Source organism: Trichoplusia ni, chromosome 15 (assembly GCF_003590095.1).
Source record: "Trichoplusia ni isolate ovarian cell line Hi5 chromosome 15, tn1, whole genome shotgun sequence".
Taxonomy (NCBI): domain Eukaryota; kingdom Metazoa; phylum Arthropoda; class Insecta; order Lepidoptera; family Noctuidae; genus Trichoplusia; species Trichoplusia ni.
In genome coordinates this window covers 5,792,475-5,812,141 of record NC_039492.1, presented here as the reverse complement: position 1 = coordinate 5,812,141, position 19,667 = coordinate 5,792,475, and the positions used below count along the sequence as shown (strand labels likewise).

General features: G+C 41.6%; 1 protein-coding gene across 10 annotated transcripts in view; it reads left to right on the top strand.

Moving 5' to 3' along the window:
• LOC113501159 (protein muscleblind) overlaps positions 1-19,667 on the top strand; it is a 95,082-nt gene that overhangs the window by 67,115 nt on the left and 8,300 nt on the right. For 4 of the 10 annotated variants that reach the window (XM_026882208.1, XM_026882205.1, XM_026882206.1 and 1 more), the window contains 2 exons: positions 18,139-18,375; positions 19,228-19,311. In XM_026882208.1, the coding sequence (XP_026738009.1) occupies positions 18,139-18,375; positions 19,228-19,311 (321 nt within the window). The remainder of the gene's footprint in view (positions 1-18,138; positions 18,376-19,227; positions 19,312-19,667) is intronic. The other 6 variants (XM_026882212.1, XM_026882213.1, XM_026882211.1 and 3 more) reach the window with 3 other exon arrangements.

Here is a 19,667-nt window from a genome sequence, read left to right as displayed (position 1 = left end):
TTAGATACGTATGAGTTATGTCGCACAGACGCGCTTTATTCGAGTTGCTGCAGGTAACTCCGCTCTCAAAAATATATCCACTAAGATTTTCCAGACGTTTATCGTTGTCTTTCATTTTATTTTGTATGTTATAGTGACTTCTGATGTTATTATTATTATTTTCTCGTGACTTTTTTTGTTTCTAATGTAAATTTTAAAAACTAATTCTTTGACAAAAGTCTTGCAACCCGATCATTGATTGCGTGGATGTGAACCATGAATCGATAAATTCAATTTAGATCAGTGTCGAACGAGTTCGGCATTAGCGGCGCACATCGATCCGTTATCTCTGTTCACGGACAAAGAGAGATGAAATTTTAATCGGTCTCGTTGCCTGCCATCGCAGAAGTTGGTTGGCGAGCCTGCGCCAGGCGCCGTCCTACTCGTATTGTAATGAGTGGGCCCGCGAGCCGCGGCCGCTTCTCTCACCACTTGAATAATACATGTATGGAGTGCGGGGCAGCCATCGCAACCCACCTCCGCTGCGTACTGCCCATGCCCGACTACCATCAAACGAATCGATCACAATCGTTACTCTCGATACCTTATTTACATTGCGTTCATAATTCACACGACTCGCATCATGTGATTCAATAAATTAAAAACAAAATGAGCTCTGAATCTAGAACGCAATGGGTAGCCGCAATTTTTGAAACCAATCATCTGATATACCCGTTGGTCGTTGATTATAAGCGAGGGGACCTCTTCTTACCCGGACGTGACTTGCTTGATTTAGGACAATTATGAGGAAGGGATAAAGTTACGTAATCTTATACCTCAAAGCGGTCAGTACTTTTGTTTCTACCCAAAATTTTTACAGCTGGAGTTTATTTTACATGAAAATAAATTGTCTCTTTATTATACAGTAGATTTTTGCTAATTATTAAATACAAAAATAATAATAGGCATACATACGATCTTCGTAACGTTTTATTAAGAAGTTTAGAAAAGTTATGAAGAAATAAAAACCCAAATATATACAGCGCGGCGTAAACATTTTTACCTGCAATATAAATACATATTTAATGTGAGAAGTTTAAGATTCTTCTTAAAAGTAAGAAACGGAAAGTATTCCCGGATTTTAATATCAATTCGGAGAGATCTTCTTTAATAAGTTGTAAACTTATGTTGGAGGGTTCTTGCCGCAAATTCGATGCTACAGGCACCGGCGACTACCGGCAATCTCGTTAAAATCTACGACGAAACTCCGCAATGGCGTTTCACGACCATTTATGAAATCACATGCTACGGCTAATAGTATGTAAGTAGTTACTTATACTTGTACCATCAGCTGTAACTAACTCCGGCAACTTGCGATAGTACCGGAACAATGTCTTGTTTTGAAGTTGCTATTGTTGTGATATACATGCTAAGGTTGGATGCTCTTTCACATGAACCAAGTTTAAAATATATTTATTCAGTCTTTTCTTGGAGTGCCTTGTTATTCGAGGCATATAAACAGAAAAAAGGAGGAAAATTAAATAATACTTTTGCTAAATCGTAAATTCTGATAAAACTTCAATTAACTAGGGGCTTTTAGCATAAAATTTGACCCAATTTTCCGTAACATTTACTTAAATTCTTTTTCTAATAGCAATCTCAAGGGTGGAAGGTACATAGCTGTCCACTTCCACCGCAGGCGGTGTCGTTAAGGGTGTAGTGGCGGTCTCTCCTTATCGCGCGCCACTACGCGAGTAATGACGCCTTCGATCGTTGGCTAATGGCCTCCGCGGGCCCACTTAGATACGCAAATGAGCATCGACAAGTACCGCCAGCCAGCAATCGCGATTACGCGTACACATTACTCCGACTGATGCTGCGCGCTGTGCGAACCGTGCCTTACACGTGCGTCGTGCAGCGCCCGTCTGTGAAACACGACCTCTGTTTACATACCCAGTCGGTCAAACAAAACTCAATTTAGTTGCACTACGTAAAATATTTAGAATGTTAGAGCGCAAGTATATTTTGAAAAGATGATTGTTAATCATATAAGTCATCCCGACTCTCATGTTTATACAATTTATTTATGGGACAAAAACAAACAGAAGATTTGGGCAGACGAAATATCCAGATTTCCCTAAATCTCGTCATTCACCTAAACTGTATTCTCGGCATCTCTCCGGCAAAAAACGTTCCCTGTTCAGAGCACTCGGCTGACACATGTCCTCTAGTGGCTTTATACAAACCCCGTCTAGTGGCTACCGAATCCATGACACATTAAATTCTTATCTACGAGCTGAATACATTGACTGTATGTTTGTACGTACGTATATTTATTTCTCTACAATTTACACCATACTCACTCGAATGGCGAGTAAACACGTTTATTTTAATGAACAAAGAGTGCTTGACATTTATTGCTAGTAACTGCAAGGAGCAATGGTTATTGCTTGTGATATTAGTTTGAGAAAGTAATGTATTTAATTATTTAGTGGTAGCTCTATATTTTTATTTACTCCCAACAAAACGATTTCGTACATAAAAATAAGAATAGCTACCAAAAGTGTAATTCGAAAGAGGGTATTCGTGTCGTTCACGTCGTTTGTCACGTATAATGCCCTATATAAAATTTTATTTTAGTCTAGAACAAGAACAAACCGACGTGCCTCGCTGTCCACTCCCTTGCTTGAGGACATTTTGTATTTTTTATTAAAAGTAGCTTTCTTTTATTGCCTCCATACACAGACATGAGCTTATCAACGTGTCGCATCCGCAACGAGTTTAAGATATAATTATATATGTATAATTTCCTATGATTGGGTAGGATTCTGAATGTTTAAGAGCGCATTAGATTAGGATTATTCACGTTTTATAAGCAAGCAATCCCGCATCGTGGGGTGGTTTATTAAACCTAAAAAGATGTTTGCGGCGCGACCAACAATGCAGGGGCGCCGCGACGGCGCCCGCCCAGCTGTAAATGGAGTGCGCATTAATACTCAACTATGTAATAAATGTTATTGTTTGTCATAAAGTTTGTTTTATGAAGGTCGGCCGCCCCGGCCCTCGACGCTGTCGGACCTTTAATAAAGTTTAGCGTTTGCTTATAACCTCCATACAGATTTAAGCACGATCATGTGGATTGTTATTATAGTTTTATTTATTTCCGACATGAAAACAGCGCACAACTCCAGTCGCTTACCGATCAAGTCAGATAAACGATATCCTCTTTGCTGCTCGATAAGAGCAGACACAAAATAAAATAATCTTATTTTGATATTTCGAGTAGATACACCCGATGCCTTGCGACGGCGATGTCGCGAGATCGCTGAGTCATTGAAAAAGTTGTGCTTAGCTTTGCAAGCAATATTTTCTGCTTCGACCTTTTCGTACCCGGGTCGAAAGCTTTCTAGATGCCATTTGCGGTGTAGACAAATTATTATTTCATGTCTTTTTTAAACTTTTAATAGAAGTTGTTCTTTGTAAATTTGATTTCAAATCATTCTTTCTATGAAGTTTTGTTATCCTCTTTTTACATATAGAGTATCTATTTAAGCATACAGAAGTTTTTTTGATAGGTACTTGAAACTTCGTCTTTATTTGTGAAAAAATACTTTTTTACGAGCGGAGACACAAACTTTCCGACTTATTTGGTATGTAACACGGCGGTCCCGCACTGCTGTAGGGGGGGCTTGAAGACGTTCAGCGCAATTTTTCAACGCTTCGGTCTCGTGTTCGGAAAGCCGATGGCCCTCGCCGCAGTGCACCACCCCCGCTGCCCCGCTCCTGGCGCGTGCCACACCTGCTCCAGCGCTGAACTGCTGCAACTTTAATCCCCCAATCCGCCACCGCACGACCGCACACCGGGGCGATGCTATATTTCAATTAGTTCGACCATCCATTTCCGACGTGAAACTACGCGCCGCTGATCCTACCTCATAACGTCCGCCAGGACGTCGATCCCAGTTGATACGTCAAGGGCCGAGACTACCCGCGATCATAATGCTCTACTAATCTCTTGTAAATTGAGAGTATTATACGCCATATTCGTAGACAGCCTCACTCATCAACGATAAGCTCGGATACATTTTTCACGATAAATCTTGATTCACAAGAACACTTTTCGCCTCTAAACTCGTGACGATTAAACATTTAAAGCCCAATTAATTGCAAGTTTTGTTTTGCATATTAATGGGTCGTTCCCGTGGAGCCTCGTCGCCCGGCCGGCATTAAGTTTCGTCGGGTGCACATAGAGCGGAATAATCGCCACTGTCTCGACTTCATTTATCGCTACCGTGTTGTTCAACGTTCACATTGCCGCGATTGTCTGCTCGTGCACAAATTAAAACAGACAACTTCAATCACAAATAACAGAGTCATTACTTCTCATTCGTTCCTCACATAGATTTGCTTCTGTTTCCAATCTCAAAAATATATAACATTGAATGATTTGGAATAAAGGAGACATCTTATTCCTAGCCAAGTCAGAATTTGGGCAGCCGCACGTGTTGGTCATACCGCTGAATCAACTGAACCCGACTCCCTACCGCAACTGAATGTACTTAATTTGATTTCGATTGTATTAAACCCCACTTCGACTCCAATTAATGACCTGAAAGGGCCCTTAATAATAACGGCGCTTTATGAACCTTTATATCACATTTGGCAATCAAATTAAATGATTTAAAAGTTTTAGGTTGGCGATTATTATCTTACTATCCATTTATTCTTTCTTAAACTCCTGGCAATGCTAAGTGACAAAATATTTTCGATATCACAGAAATTATCGATCAGAAGTTCGTAAAAATGACTAACAGCAATGACATTTCAAAAAAATGTCTGCTCTTATTACAGAATTATTTATCTAGGTTATCACAATTCTCGTAACTTATAAAAACAAAAACTATGCTTCATAATATGTCAGCTAAGGTAACGGAAAAGTAGGTACTGAATAACAGCAATATTTAATCACAAACTTTGTTAGTTTCGACCTTCATTTTACATACTTTGAGTAAACTAGGGAAGAATCATGTAAATAAACCGTCACTTTGACAATTGTGACTGAAGTTACATTGATTTTTTTCTATTAAACTTTTGCTATAATAGTGTCAGCATCGTCCTCGAAATCAGAAAGTTCATATTGGGATACGTAGATACGTTTGACAAAAACCACAAACAACTTTACAGTGACGTTACATTGTAGAGACAACAGGCGGCGTAGAGGCACAAAGTAATTAGATAGCTGTTGTATTGTTCGCTTGTTCAGCGCTTTTCCAATGAACGGTCGTCGTTCGGTCTCTTGTTTAATTGCGAGCCACACCGTAACGGACAGCGGCCCGTTTTTGTCCTGCCCCGAATGAGATGAACCGCGCATCCTTTAATGAGTCGCTTCTCCCGGCTGCTCGGACACTCGGACCCTTCCGACATCTACATTTCAAGCTCTCTTGAACATTTGACTTTGAATTTGGCTAACATGATTTTAATCCAAGGAATTATTTAGGTATGTTAATATGGATTTGTATGAATTGATATCATCATCATGATTGCAATGCGTATTCAACATGCGAGAAACAGTTTAGGGCTTAGTATTGCGATATTGGTGATTATGTCATGATGACGATAATGTGAAATAATAAAAACACCAAATGTAAAAACTTGTAAATAAATCAACTTCTGAAATAAATTAGAAAACAAACAAATTAGTTACCAACAACATGTATACACAAAGTAGTTGAAAGTTTCAACATATTCCAACGCTATAAAGTTACCCGTTTAATTATTCAGCAACATTACTCTTTGGTCAAATTAAATCGAATCAACTTATTGTGGGTAAACTAAAAGTTTGCCGTCTCCGATATATCTGCGGAGCGGCGCCGCTCTCGCCCGCATTCGGCGCCGCGTAAATAATTCACACGCTCGGAAACGAGTTGGCCTACTCGGATACCGCATGTAATTCCACCTTTTCACGCCGAAAGGTTTCCGAGCACGCATTAAAGTTTTTGTCCAACCCCCGTGCCTATTCACGATTAATTTTCCAAATTCTATTCCCTAACTTATTTATTGAGAGGGCGTTTCGTAAATACTTTGCTTAATTGACACCCGAAGCTCCGAACTCTGCGTTAACCCTATAAATTATTCATTTACAGTAGTGTAGATGACAATAACTGTATTTCGTCTGGGCATAATATAATGATCTTGTTACGCTCTGCGGGGATATCGGATCTTGTTAACATACGTTAGTGACGACTAGAATATCTGAGCGTTGCTTTAATTAATTATTGCGTGTCATTAATAACGACGGGGAAGGCGGTGTGTAGATGGGGTGTGCGTAGTGTAAGGCGATACCAGGGTACCTGATCCGTGGCCGGAACAAGCCTTGACAGCGTCTACGTGTGTGTGTTCGTAGCTCGGCCTTCAAGCCACATCACGCACTTGTCATTTGTCACATGTGTCTGCCGCACGGGGTAACTTCAGCGTTCATTATTATGTCTTGGAGCTGAACGGAGTATTCGATTACATTACTCAATCTCAAACTTACCGTTAGGATAAGTAACAAAATAGGTTGTAGTCGTAAATTTATTTTAGGGCACCAGATTGAAGCAATCACTTTTTAAGTTGACGTCATGTTTACTTTATATTAAGCTGTCGTACACGTAACGATCATCGATCGTTGCACTTGTAAGCCTTCCATTAGGTGTCAAACGGTTAACTTCAGTCTGTTCTTGTTTGTCATCGGGGCCCGTCGCGCGCTCGCTTACCGTACTTTCGGTACACAATATAAATGGTGTTACAGTGAAAAATCGTCTCATCGACGACGTTGAGAGGCATCAGCCGAACACTTCCTAGGTAAACCGTTTGGTAGGCTCGCAACAAAGAGGCGTAGTTCCGAAACAATCAAATTAATTTTCTCCGTTGTTGTTTAATTAGCGCCGAGTCTTGGATAGCGCGGCGGGCGGCCGATGTTTATCATCGGATACAATCGCAAGCCGCCTCACCCCTCTCGCCCGGCTCTCCAACGAAACCCATTATTATCAAAGTCAAGACTGTACACCCAAGTAACTTTGGTTCGTCACTCCTGCTTTCATTGTTATTATTAGCGACATTGTTTAGGCTAATTGACTTTAGCGTAAACAAATCGAGTGATCCGACTAATTGTGTAATCTTTTTGTTTCAGGTAATCTTATTTGAATGCTGTGATATAATTTAATGGTAGAAAAATCACTATGCGGCAAACGTATGTATTTATATTTAAGTGACATATTAACAAAGTAGTTGAGGCGCAAACTGTCTGTCTGTCTGTACTCTGTCGGGGGTGGGAAATATGAAACAGAATAGTTTGTATGAAGCCTTACCGAGTTAATCTGAAGCCATATTTAATTAAATTGTGAGGGTACGTGGACGTCGCCGCTGTCCATTCTGTAGTCCACGGTCTATCAGTGCGGACGACTTGTAAACTTACGCGTATCTATACCAACATTTCTACAATATTTCTCTGCAGTCGGTGAGCATATATTTATTTTTTAATATCATATTCAGTCTCGTAGATGCTACTGGTGACTATTTAATTACACTGGTATTTATAATACCAATATAATAAATAATGTGCTAATTAATTAAGTAATTCTCATTTATCTGTTTCTTTACTTAGTAATTAACTGACGATATGATTCGATACTTCCTAAAATTGTAAATCTATACAAAGTGGAGACAATAATGTAAAATATAAATTTTACTATTCCACAAATTAACAATTCTCGGGGCAAGTGTTGTGTGTATAAATTTAATTGAACGATAAAATTGTTCACTAATTGGACGCTTTCAATATAAATTCCAATGTTAACGTGTGCGGACTTAATAAGAAAAACTCGTGTCGGTTTGCGCATCGCCGTCGACTCGCTCTGCGCCCCCCTCTAATCTAATTATCCAGTACGTTCTTCTAAAAACTTACAAGGAGCGAGTGCAAGCCGTTTGCTCTATTCTTCCCTGCCCATTCTGAAACCCCCACCTATCCACTGAACCACCACAAAGCAGATAATTGTTTTTGTCAATTCAATTATTCGATCCCACGTACCTACATCGATACGTACTTATAGTGAACGAATTATACTTAATTCGCCCCAACGGCAAGGGATTATTTTCAGCGGCTGACCCGCGTCGACCTGACCCCATCCTCTGACCTCGGCGCGATGATCTGCACCCTTCATTCGGCTAACCTGTTTTATGAGATTAGCGCGATAAACACTTTACCTAGTGGAATATTAAACGAACTTCCCCTGAAGTATAGAAAGTTATTTAGTAAAATTATTGCTGAAGCACCCTCGTAACAAAGTAAAAGGTAGAACCGCGCGAGAACACGTATTACCGACCTGGCAAGACAGTTTCCTCATTTACAAATTAACTCGTAAGTATTACGTATCCAACTGTGTGTTTATGTAAGGGGGGGGGATAATTAAGCTTGCGCTTGTATTACGATACATTTTACGATTTATTCTGTTAAAGTATGAATAGATAAAAAAACTATTCGTTAAATATCTTATAGCAACTATTTGCCCGTAATAAACTGCAATCCGAACATAAAAATACTACACAAACAACATTCGCCCGTAAACTTATATCTTAAAGCTATCATAAAAACAAACGCCTATCCCAAGCGCCGTAATTGGAAAAGGATTTAATCAAATTGGAAAATACGGCGCAGCGCTACTTAATATTAGCATGGAGTCGTGAGCGTATAAAGTAACATACGGCTAGTGTATTTCGTCGACGGACTAAACGGCTCAACTCCGAGGCTCGTATTTGTAACACGGCGCGTTATTAATAGCCGCGATAGCGAGGTGGCCCGCGGCGGACCACGATATTTGGGAAATCCGGATTTGCATAGGATAATGGGGAGCGCGCCGCTGCACCTCGCAATGTGGACGCGACGCCTTGCGCTATACCTGCCCGCCGCCGCGCCGCCGCCTGCCTCGCCGCATACGTAACGAGACGTCAACCCGATGTGGATTTTAAACTAACTCTTCTAAGAAATGACTTGCAAATATATTGTGCAACGTATATGTACCTATTCCCAGGTTAGTTACGCGATTAAATACAGTATACAGGTAGTCGAACAAGATTAAATTACTTATATTTGATTGGAGGCAAGTTTAGTGTCTGTTGATATTAATATCTTGTCAGAAAGTTTACTTCCTATGAAAGTAAATTACTTCTTTTTAAATAACGACATCGACTTCTGTGTAAAAACAACTCCTAAAGTTTTTAGTTTTATTTATTTCGACATAATGTATTTTGTAATTGCATAGCTTTGCAGCAATCAGGGTGTTTGTCTGAAAACAGCCATTAATTCAGTGAAAAAACGAACAAAACTATGATAATTGGTGAGGGGTCTAGCGACGATGTGGGGTAGAGCGGGGGCGGCGGCGGCGCGGCGGTCGCGTGCCTGATGTATGCGCCGCCGCCGCGACGCCAGACCCGCTGGCGCCGCGACGCCGCCCCACAATGCAGATATCGTGCATTCGACTCCATTCCATACCGAGGGCCGGCATCACGCCTTTGCCGTTTATAACCGTTTACTACCACGCGAAACTCACCTGACACACGGCAGCGCCGCGGCTACAACACCCGCCTCGGTCTCTATAGCTGCTATCGGAAATCGACTGCCACACAAATTGATCCACTTCGTACGTTTCTAAAAGTAAACCTTGCAGGCCCACACTTGATTGATGACCTGCGTAATGACCCAGGAAACTATTTCCCTCGTATTTCCTCTACTCAATAAAGCATCAAATATTATGCTTATTTATATATTGGTATCAGTTTATTTGGAGTTTGTCAATGCGGCCTGTAGTGCCGACTTTGCTCGAAAGACCGTCATTTGTCAAGATTATGGCTGTTAGGGGATAAAGATATGAAAAGGTTATTGTTTTGAATATCTCTTATGTATCTAACTTCTCCAGCATATGTTGGTTGTCAATGGATGAGATTATTTATTGATAGAAGTATTCGGAACGTTACATTTCACGTGGCTGAGTTAATTGAACGCACAACCCAGTATTAAGTAGGTAGAGTATATTTTGACCTTTCTGTGGCAGTCATGCGACCTTATAGATGAGGTGGCACAATTAGCACGTACAAAACTCGTCAGTCACGGCTTGGCGCCGAGTGGCAATTACGGTATTTCATCCTCAATAAAAGTGCACTCAGGCCCCGCTTACGTTGGAGAAAGCTCCCCGTCGCCTATAAAGCTAATGTGGACGTATAGAGATTTAAATGACGGGTCTGTACTTGGACTCGAGGGACTTCAAGAGAGGCACACCGGCTGTGTGGTCACCCTCTGATACAGAAATCCTAAGCTGATATTCGAATTAAAAGTTTTGTGTGTATTAACAATTCTGAAAAAAAAACTATCATCACACACGTATATACTCACCTGTAAACATACACGCGCACAAATCCACTAGCTCTCGACATCAACGACCTTCGATGTTTTCAGTAAACAACCTTTTTATACTCGGCATTTTGTGTTCCCAAGAAAAAACTACTGAACCCTTCCAAATAGAAACATATATTGCACAAACTTTAACAAATAAACTTCAGGAAATACTCTCATCCAACACTTCGAGAGCCATCATGATTCTACGTTAGTGTCAGTAAGGGAAAAGAAAAACATTTTCCAATATTTACCTCATTATGTAGAGGTATAGACTAAATAACGGCAGTCGTATAGCGTGTGAGCAAACATTTTGGCGATTAATCAGGGAATACAGTGCTATATCGAGGCGCGGGAGGCGGCACATTTATTTTATGTGCCGGCAATGTTACATACGCCATAAAAGTCGTTAGGACGGGCGTAACGTCTCGCCGTCGTCTTGCCCGCTTTAATTATACCTAGATAATGCGGCGCCGACTGCGCCCTACGCCCCGTGCCGCCCTGAGCCGCCCGACACCAACCTTCGCGACATTAACGTAACACGATGCAATAACACAGTGCCACTCTTCCTAATGTACCCGGCCATACACAATCATTCTCTATATTACGTACATTCGCAACATAAAAGGGCAATGTAGAGCGAACAAAGTTTCGCTTAGCATCGTAAATCACCGCGGTTAATAATTTCACTCCGTTTAGAAAATTGATTTATGCTTACATATTTACTGGCTTTGAAGGCTTAGTAAATGAAATATGCACGGGCTCCTTGTATTTTGTTTACAAATGAGATACTCGGGAGCACGCACCGTGGACCAAACGGAAAACTCACATCTTATCTTGAAAGCAGTGCTAATTTATATGACACTCAGTATAAACAGTAATTAAAAAGATTTCTGCGTTCCAATTAATTTTCTCAGGAATTGAATTCATTTGTTTTTTAGAATTAGTACAATAAATAATTGCCCGTCGTTATTTCGATAAACTTTTTCTCAGCTACAAACAAAATTGAAACCCGCAGTAATGATTTCTCTTGATTTGAAGAATTGTTAAATAAAAAATTAGTCTTCAAATATAATCAAGTAAAGTAGATAAAACGAATACTACTTCACGATGGTAGGCACTATGTGGTATTTTATTATTCATAGCTTGGTTGGTTTCCGAAAGTCGACGGTCTCCAGACGGGTATGTGTCGAGTCGAGGCGTTACGCTGAAGGTAGGGGTCGGGCACGGGCACAGATGGAGATTTATCACGCCCGCCGGAGCTGAGACTACAAGTTCGCGCATTAAACGAGTCCGGGACATTAGCCGCCTGCAAGATGCCGCCCGAGATCATAATTAAGTGCCGCCCAATTTATCGGTGCGACCCGAGCCCGAAAACTCCTCTTAAAGTTCCCTTATCGTACGTAGCAAAGGCTCTTTATTTTGTAGTTAGTTCGCTACGCGTTTATCGCCTTTTATCTGCTTCGGTTTTGATGTTGTATTCTGCGACAAAACTTCCGATGTGGGATCATTCAAACAGATCGTCGTTTAGTAATGACGGTAAGACACCTATGTATAGATCTACCCACTTATTGCCATCCGGCAAATCGCGGTTTATTCTTAAATCTCGAAAAGTTATATCGATATTGAATAAATACTCAAACATTCGGCATTTGACAAACAAAATCTGTGTAGTTCAAACAAATACCATGCAAATATTTTAGTTTAAACAACTAACGTCATATTTCTATTCTTTTACTTCAATGGTTGTGTTAGCTGTTTCAATCAAACAATTAGAATTGTTATGTTTTACAGTTTGTACCGGATGAAGCATATGTTACAACGAATTATGTAAACACTGCCGCAAGCGGTTTACATTGCGTACGAGGTAAACGAATCCTCAGTCACAGACACTTATGTAAACGACTGATTAGTATTAGTTGCTGCGGCACCTCTTGTATTAGATTCTTATTATATTGGCATAGAGCATTAGTCTTCACAAATAATAATGAGGACTCTCCATATTAAACTCTCGTTTAATAATTCTGAATCAACAAGGTCAGTATGAAATTTATGAAATAAATACATAGAATACATTATTAACAACGCAAATTAAAGTCACATAAAATACAACACGGATATAAATGAGGTCGGAAGCTGTTTTAACAAAATAAGCTGCATAGTGGTAGATACAAGATAGACACTAACTATCCCATTCGCCGACGCCAAGGTTTTGTGAAAAGAACCCGATATCGTTCAACGTTTTCTATTAACTTCAGTACAAAAGCAGAGAAAATACCGTTACGGAAACGTCCTAGAAACCTTTGTTGTGATACAACTATTGTTGTCTGCAACTATAACAGATAACCGATGTTGAAAGTCAAAAATCTTCTATGTTTAACCAGTTCTATTGTGTCTTTCACAATTTGTAATTAGTCTAACACGATCTCCGGAGCTGTATAGCGATGGCTCTGAGAGCAACGGATGACCTAATTATCATTGAGTGGCTACGTGGGTTTAGACTAGCCTAAGCTTGCTTTTAGGTGGAATAGCGGAGGTGGCTTAATTTAGCTGTGGTGTGCGGATCGGGCCGGCGAAATCCGAGCACGAGTTAACCCCTTAAATAAGCAAGAAAGTCAAAGAGAGTACCGGCACTTGCGAGTGATGTGCTCCGTCTGGCTGCTTAGACTAATTACTGCAGCAGCAGGGTTAAACTGGTTAATCGGAGCGGGCGCGACGGGCTAGGCCGTCTCATGTCGTGGCACGTCGCACACTAACGCTTCAGCCGCCACGCTTATTTCACTAGACTGCACGTGACACGTGCAAGCGGACCCGATGTGATTCATTCGTAACATGATCACAACATAGCTTATATGTTTACTCGGTACGTATAATATGTATATACTGAGATTACTTAACGTGATAATCACTTCTTGTATACAACTATTATCTTTGAAAGTCCATTTGGTTGCTTACCTGGAGCATTCAAAATAGGTTCATAGTAGATATTTGGACCTTGCGTGATTTACCCGAAAATTAGAAATGTCTTCATGCAGAAGCTTTTTATTTCTTTACTTTTTCACTGCTATAAGTACAATAACCATACTTCAAAAACATTTCAGCTATTTCTGAAAGATCCTCTGATCCTGTGCAAACAAGCCCTGATTATCAAGAGGTTAGTTCTTATTAGTTTTGACTCTATCTTGTGTTAAGACGGTTTCTTATTTCATTTGATTATTCATGACATCCTTGAAAATAGAAAGTAATTTTATAAAACAAAAACCTCTCAGCGAGCGCTAAAGGCATTCCTCACGAAAGTATTCACTGACCTAATGTTTTTTCACCCCTCGCCACGTTAGTAAAACAGGCAATTTACGCGAGCCTATAAGTAACAAGATTCATTAAGGCTGTTACAAAGTGGCGCGGGCGTTCTTAAAGCGAATGGCCCTCGAGCTTGCAGCGTTCATAATGGGCGTACGAGCCGGCCGAGGTGCCGCGCGCAATTTAATGAAACACCTGGAGAGGTCGCGCCTGCTTCCGCTGCATTAATCTCGCCCCGAGGACCCCGCGGCCGACGCCGACACCCACCTACGACGCTACACTGTTGTTTACTCTACATTTATTTGTTAATTGTTAAAAATTGCAAGGATTTTGTTGCATACGTTATTTTCGCGACAGTTAAAAGCCCTAAGCTTCGACATTAACGTTTAAAGTGGCCAACTAATATTAAAGCCGGGATAAACAACGAGTGACCGCGCGGCGGGCGCTCGCCGGCGGCAACGGCAAAAGTGGCCGAGATAACTCCGTGCACGAATGCATATTTTAACGTTAAGCTACGGCACCGCGATGCAAACTTGTTGGGAACTTCACCGGACTGAATTAATTCTTACTTTAAGGCTGCCACAACTTTTTTTTCGTCTAGGTAGGGGCTACTCGTTGTTAACGCTCAGACCTACATAATTGTAAGTGTTATTGAAATTATTACGTGGACGAATGTCAATAACTATTCTATTATTATGCAGTTTTTAATGAATTACAAGAGAATCGAAAACTCATTTCCAGTTTTCCTTTGTAAAAGGTGATATCACTGAACAAAGTCTGTCTATCTGATTCAATGTTTGCGGCGACATTGAAGGACTGTAACGCTGGACACACCGCTTTCTACAAAATTAAATTAATTTCCTAACCGGCAGTAATGATTATCAATTCGATGTCAATTAGACAGTGGCTAATTATTTTGTCTGGTAGGCGTGTTCGACGTTAGTTACGTCAGCAATACACGCCGGGCGGCGCCGCCCAGAGGCCGCGATAAAAAATATGCGCTGAGGAGCGCCAAGCGTAAACACGCGCCCCTCTCGCATGACGCCTCATTAGCCACTCCCCAGTGCCTCTATAAATCATTTTAAATTCAAATTCTACTTACTCTCAGAATTGACTTTGCTTACCTAATTCCCTTCCCGACCACAAAATTTTGCAAATTAGATTTCACCTTTTCCTCGTTCTGGCTTCTCGAAAAAATTATTTGCGCCATCCGGCTTCAGATTTTGGACACTTTGTGATCGTGACACCTCTATCACTCAAATTCATTACGACATTCTATATTATTGGTGAAACCTCTCACAATGACTTGGTTCTGGAATCACTCCAGTCCTTGTAACGAAATATTGAATAGCACGAGACCGAAATGAAAACTGTCTACGTGGAAATTTGAAATGCCACATGAATGTTAAACCTGCAGCAATATGTGTGGGCCACGTGTCGCGGGCGCTTACTGCCTACTCGTTGCAGGAGTTGGCACGTCTCATCGGCCGCTTCTATTTCCGTCTGTCTCTAAATATTTCTGGCACCTACTTTCGTGCGTACAAGTGGAGTCCAAACCGTTTTGCTACAAGAGCGTGTCATTCATCGGCTCGTTACCTCATTGTTTTCCTCGTGTGTCGATTTATCCCGACGCGTGTCCGCTCGCCTCGTAGTAAAATAGACGAGTAGAGATCGGCTTGTGCGTACGGCTGACCACGCATCGCTGAGCGTCGACGACGTGTCACCGATACATCAATCGTGATCGAACGTTCTAATCGATTAACGACCGCACGCCTCGTCTGGCGCGCGCATCTTTGTGTTCTATTTGCTGGATTTGTATTCTAATTAAGACATCTGCATGTGACGCCATATAAATAATGAATCGATATACAATTAACTAACTGAAATTGCAACGATTTTGTAAAGTATGATATACAGTGTGTAAATTATGATAAAATATACAGTGTGTGAAACAGAAACATTTTGTAAAAAAATATTTTTTAAATGTAACGCAACTTGTAACGTTTCTATAGTTAATAATCATTTTTGTTGGCAACAGCAATAATACACCAAGCGCCAAAGAGGTCATTCATAACTTCCTTACGAGTTAGTTGGTCAAAGTCTAATTCACATTATTTGGTAATAACGTGGTAGCCTCTTGTTGCCGTTTTCGCATTACAAAGCGGAAGAGGTTCTATTTGGCAGCATGATGCAATGGTGGTGTAACAAGGTCTGCGGCGCGTGCCGTCTGGCGGCGCGCGGCGGACGCCGTTACTTTCGAGGGTTGTTCGTTATACACGTCATAGTTCCGGAGAGCTCTCGGCCGCCTTACTGCTCTTACCTTAACGAGACACAAGCGTCTCAGTTCATTGATGTCGTTTTCGCTTTAATCGGACTCTGGTGCCAAGTCACAATGAGGTATATTCATCTTGAAATTCGTGTCGTTTGGCTCAGACATATAGGGTTCCCCTCGCACGTTATATGTTTTTCCTTATCTCCAGGAAGGAAGGCAGTGATGAAACTGACTCTCAGCTAACCCCTTATTGTATTGCAAGTGCGCATTGTTGTGTTATAAAGGACATAGCGAGGGTAGCGCGCTCGGTTTGCTCCTCCACTATCACACAAAAATGTTATTAGTTTTGGGCGGTTATTGCCCACCCTGCGCTCGTTCGACCCTCCCGTTGCCCTTCCCGAACAAATAGGCCATATTGAAAGTTTTTGTTTAATTTTCGGGTTTCATTTGGACAACTACTACTTTTGTTACACATTTTTGTGTCTGTTTTAACAGAAATAGTTAAGACTGAGAAAGTCTTCTTACTTAAAAGTAATTTTCTCTTTGGTCAGCAATACATCTAGTTAAAAGTATTTTCATATGCTATGTGTCTAATTTGAAAGTACAAAAACATGCAATAAAAGCACTGTTTAAACAAGCGAAATATAAAATAAACAAATGTAGAGGCGTAGTGATCGAAGAGCAATTAATGTGTCGTAATGCGTTTGGCGGGGCGAGCGCGCGGTCATCCGTCTGAGGCGACCGGCCATTTGTATCCGCGCGGGCATCCGTCACGCTAATCGCTGCTGCGATACACCTGCAGCGGCCTGCGCTCACCGACACTAACACACTTGTATATGTATATTCGCCACATTATGTAAAGTATGCCTAAGTTGCGCTTTAAGTTACTAAATACTAACTCGAACTCAGTGGTTTGGAAACCTAGACCACAATAATAGTTTACCTAAGTAATAACTGATGGTTTAAACTATAAACTTATCTTGCGTATTGTCCCAAACTACGTCAGCTAATAAATAGAACTTTGATAAACCTAACCGAGTTATCATAGTACCTAATGATGAAACGTGATCACCCATTCAAGTTTCACAAATGGGTTGGTTCGAATCGAAACTCGGCTAAAGTAGACGGCACGGAGTAACAGGAAATAATAACTTTATCCCGAGCTTAAACTGTGAGAGGACCGTCCAACTAACATTATGCCTGCCAGTAACAAGTTAATCTAAATGCAGCCGACTGCTTCCGCCAGCTAGTTGTAGCACGCATCGCTAAAGTTTAATAACTGAGAAAATTCGGAACATGTCTGCGTCTGATTCGGTTCGCACTCAAAGATTCACGCTTCGCGTTGTTTACTGATAGACCGACATACGTATAGATACGCCTAAAAAGTACTCTCGTGATATCATCGGCCATGCTTTACAAAAGTTACTCACTAAATCACTCCAGAGCTGTTTCGCGGACATTATCAACGAGGGAGTCCCCAAGTAGAGTACTGAATATTCAGATGGCGTTTGTTTGTATACGTATTTTCTTTGAAACTGCGATAAGCGCTTTTCCGTTTTTTCACTGAATAAAATATGGCCGAGGAGGCTCTGCGTGCGACGATAAAACGTCCGTGAAGCTCTTCCCGTCACGTAGTGCGACAGTTAATTACACGGATGTAAATAAATCATCATAGACGGGTGCGGCGGAGGGCTTCGATTTCGAAAGGCAATTATCTCGCGCCTCATTGACGTCGAAAATGAGCGCTACGAGGAGCGCGCCCGCCCCCGACATGCCTCACAAATATCTGACACCACCTAAGACGCGGTTATAAGGAAAAATCGAGTAGAGGATTCTGGTGGCTACGTGCCCGGCTCACGGCAATTGTGATGCATGGAGGGATTTCCGCACATTTGGCCGATATTGAGCCGAAACCGCGCCCGCTACACATATTGCTTATCGGAATGATATCGAATGAGGTCCGCCATTTTCGTCTATTCTCAGGGACCACAAATGTCGGTTACCTGCGGTATAGGTAAAGCTCTCATATCTATTGCATTTTCCACAAATGTGCTATTACAGCGGGCCCTACACAGTACAGTGTTTATCCTTAATATACATAGCTTACTTTGTTTGGTATTTCGTAATATCGAAATTAACGAACATGTTTATGTGATTCCAGGGTCGGTGTAACCGCGAGAAGCCACCTTGCAAGTACTTCCATCCACCGCAGCATCTGAAAGATCAGTTGCTTATCAACGGCCGAAATCACCTAGCACTCAAGAACGCACTCATGCAACAGATGGGCCTGACGCCGGGCCAGGTGCTGCCTGGCCAAGTCCCAGCTGTGGTGAGTCACCCACGCTACGCTCCTTCTGTTCACTACCGAAGCTTCGAGCGATCGGACCTCGACACCCATGTAGGTATTCTATGCACGCAATATGCAGCTTTCGGTGTTACTTGCTACTCTGTAATTTTATAAGCGTTCTTATTTATTGAAACACGTAGAATTTTAAACGTATCGTGTTTAAGTTGTGCCTCTTTTCAATCTTCATAATTATGTAGTTAGAGAAATACTAATTTTAACTTAGGTCTAAACTTTTGAAAATACATATTTATAAGTACACTAGTATCCTTCAAGTTTTCTTGCAAACTTAATCGTATGCATGTTAAAAGTTAATAGTAACTGACTTTCTTTAAGACGGTACGGCCGTTCCTGCGGCTAGACCTCACTTTAATCTAAAGTTTAGTTTCGAGTGTGTAATAACAATTGAAAACAAACAGTGACCTCTTTTTATAGAATACATAGTCTTCTTATAGACGGGCACAACTTAAACTTTGCCGCTCTGAGGCCGATCGCTCTTCACTGCTTGAGCATGATTGTACGAATCGTTCCTTAAGTGGCATGACTACTCTCCAAACTTACTCACATGTGTATGATCTGGGTATTAGCGGTAATGCAAATTAAATCACCGGACATCGTCCCCTTCACTGTTCACACTGTCGCTAACAACGCGGCCCCACACTCCTCGGTGTTTCTCTTCGCACCGCCTCGGTGCTGCGAGCTTATGCAATTGCAATTAGTAGCCAGACGTGCAGGCACAACGCTACAGTAGTGAAACAGCGATAGCGCTTAAGAGCGTCATGTCGCTCCAGTACAAGGTGGCTGCGAGTCGATGCGAAGAGCGACGTCGAGGTGGTGAGCGTGGTGGCGCGGGCGCGGGCCTTGCCTCGCACGATGAGTAGCGTGTTTGTGTGGTTTTGTCTTGAGGTGGGTGGCGTGAGCGGTGCAGGCGCAGCCGCGAGCCACCTCGCCGCACTGGACCCGATCAGTCTGGCCCTGCTCGCCCCGCAGGTAATTGCCGCCGCCGCCATGCGCGACGCACCACCACCGGCTTCCCCAGCCTCCTCACGCCTCCTCCTTTGTGATCACGATAGGAACACCTCCAGCACCGTTATGCACAGCTAACGAAACATTCTGCTCCTGAACGATCCTTGTCCGTCCTTTCCTTTGTTTTCTTCTGGTGGCCGGTGGATAGCTTGACAGGATAAACAGTATGCTTATTTAATATTTCAATCTGTATTTAAAATTGCATGTGCTTGTTTGGCTAACAAATTTTTGGATAATGAGTATTTTTAAGTAAATATATTTTTTTAATGTCGGTGTTGGCTAACTGTTATTGTTGTTTTGAAAGCGAGCTTTAACAAGCG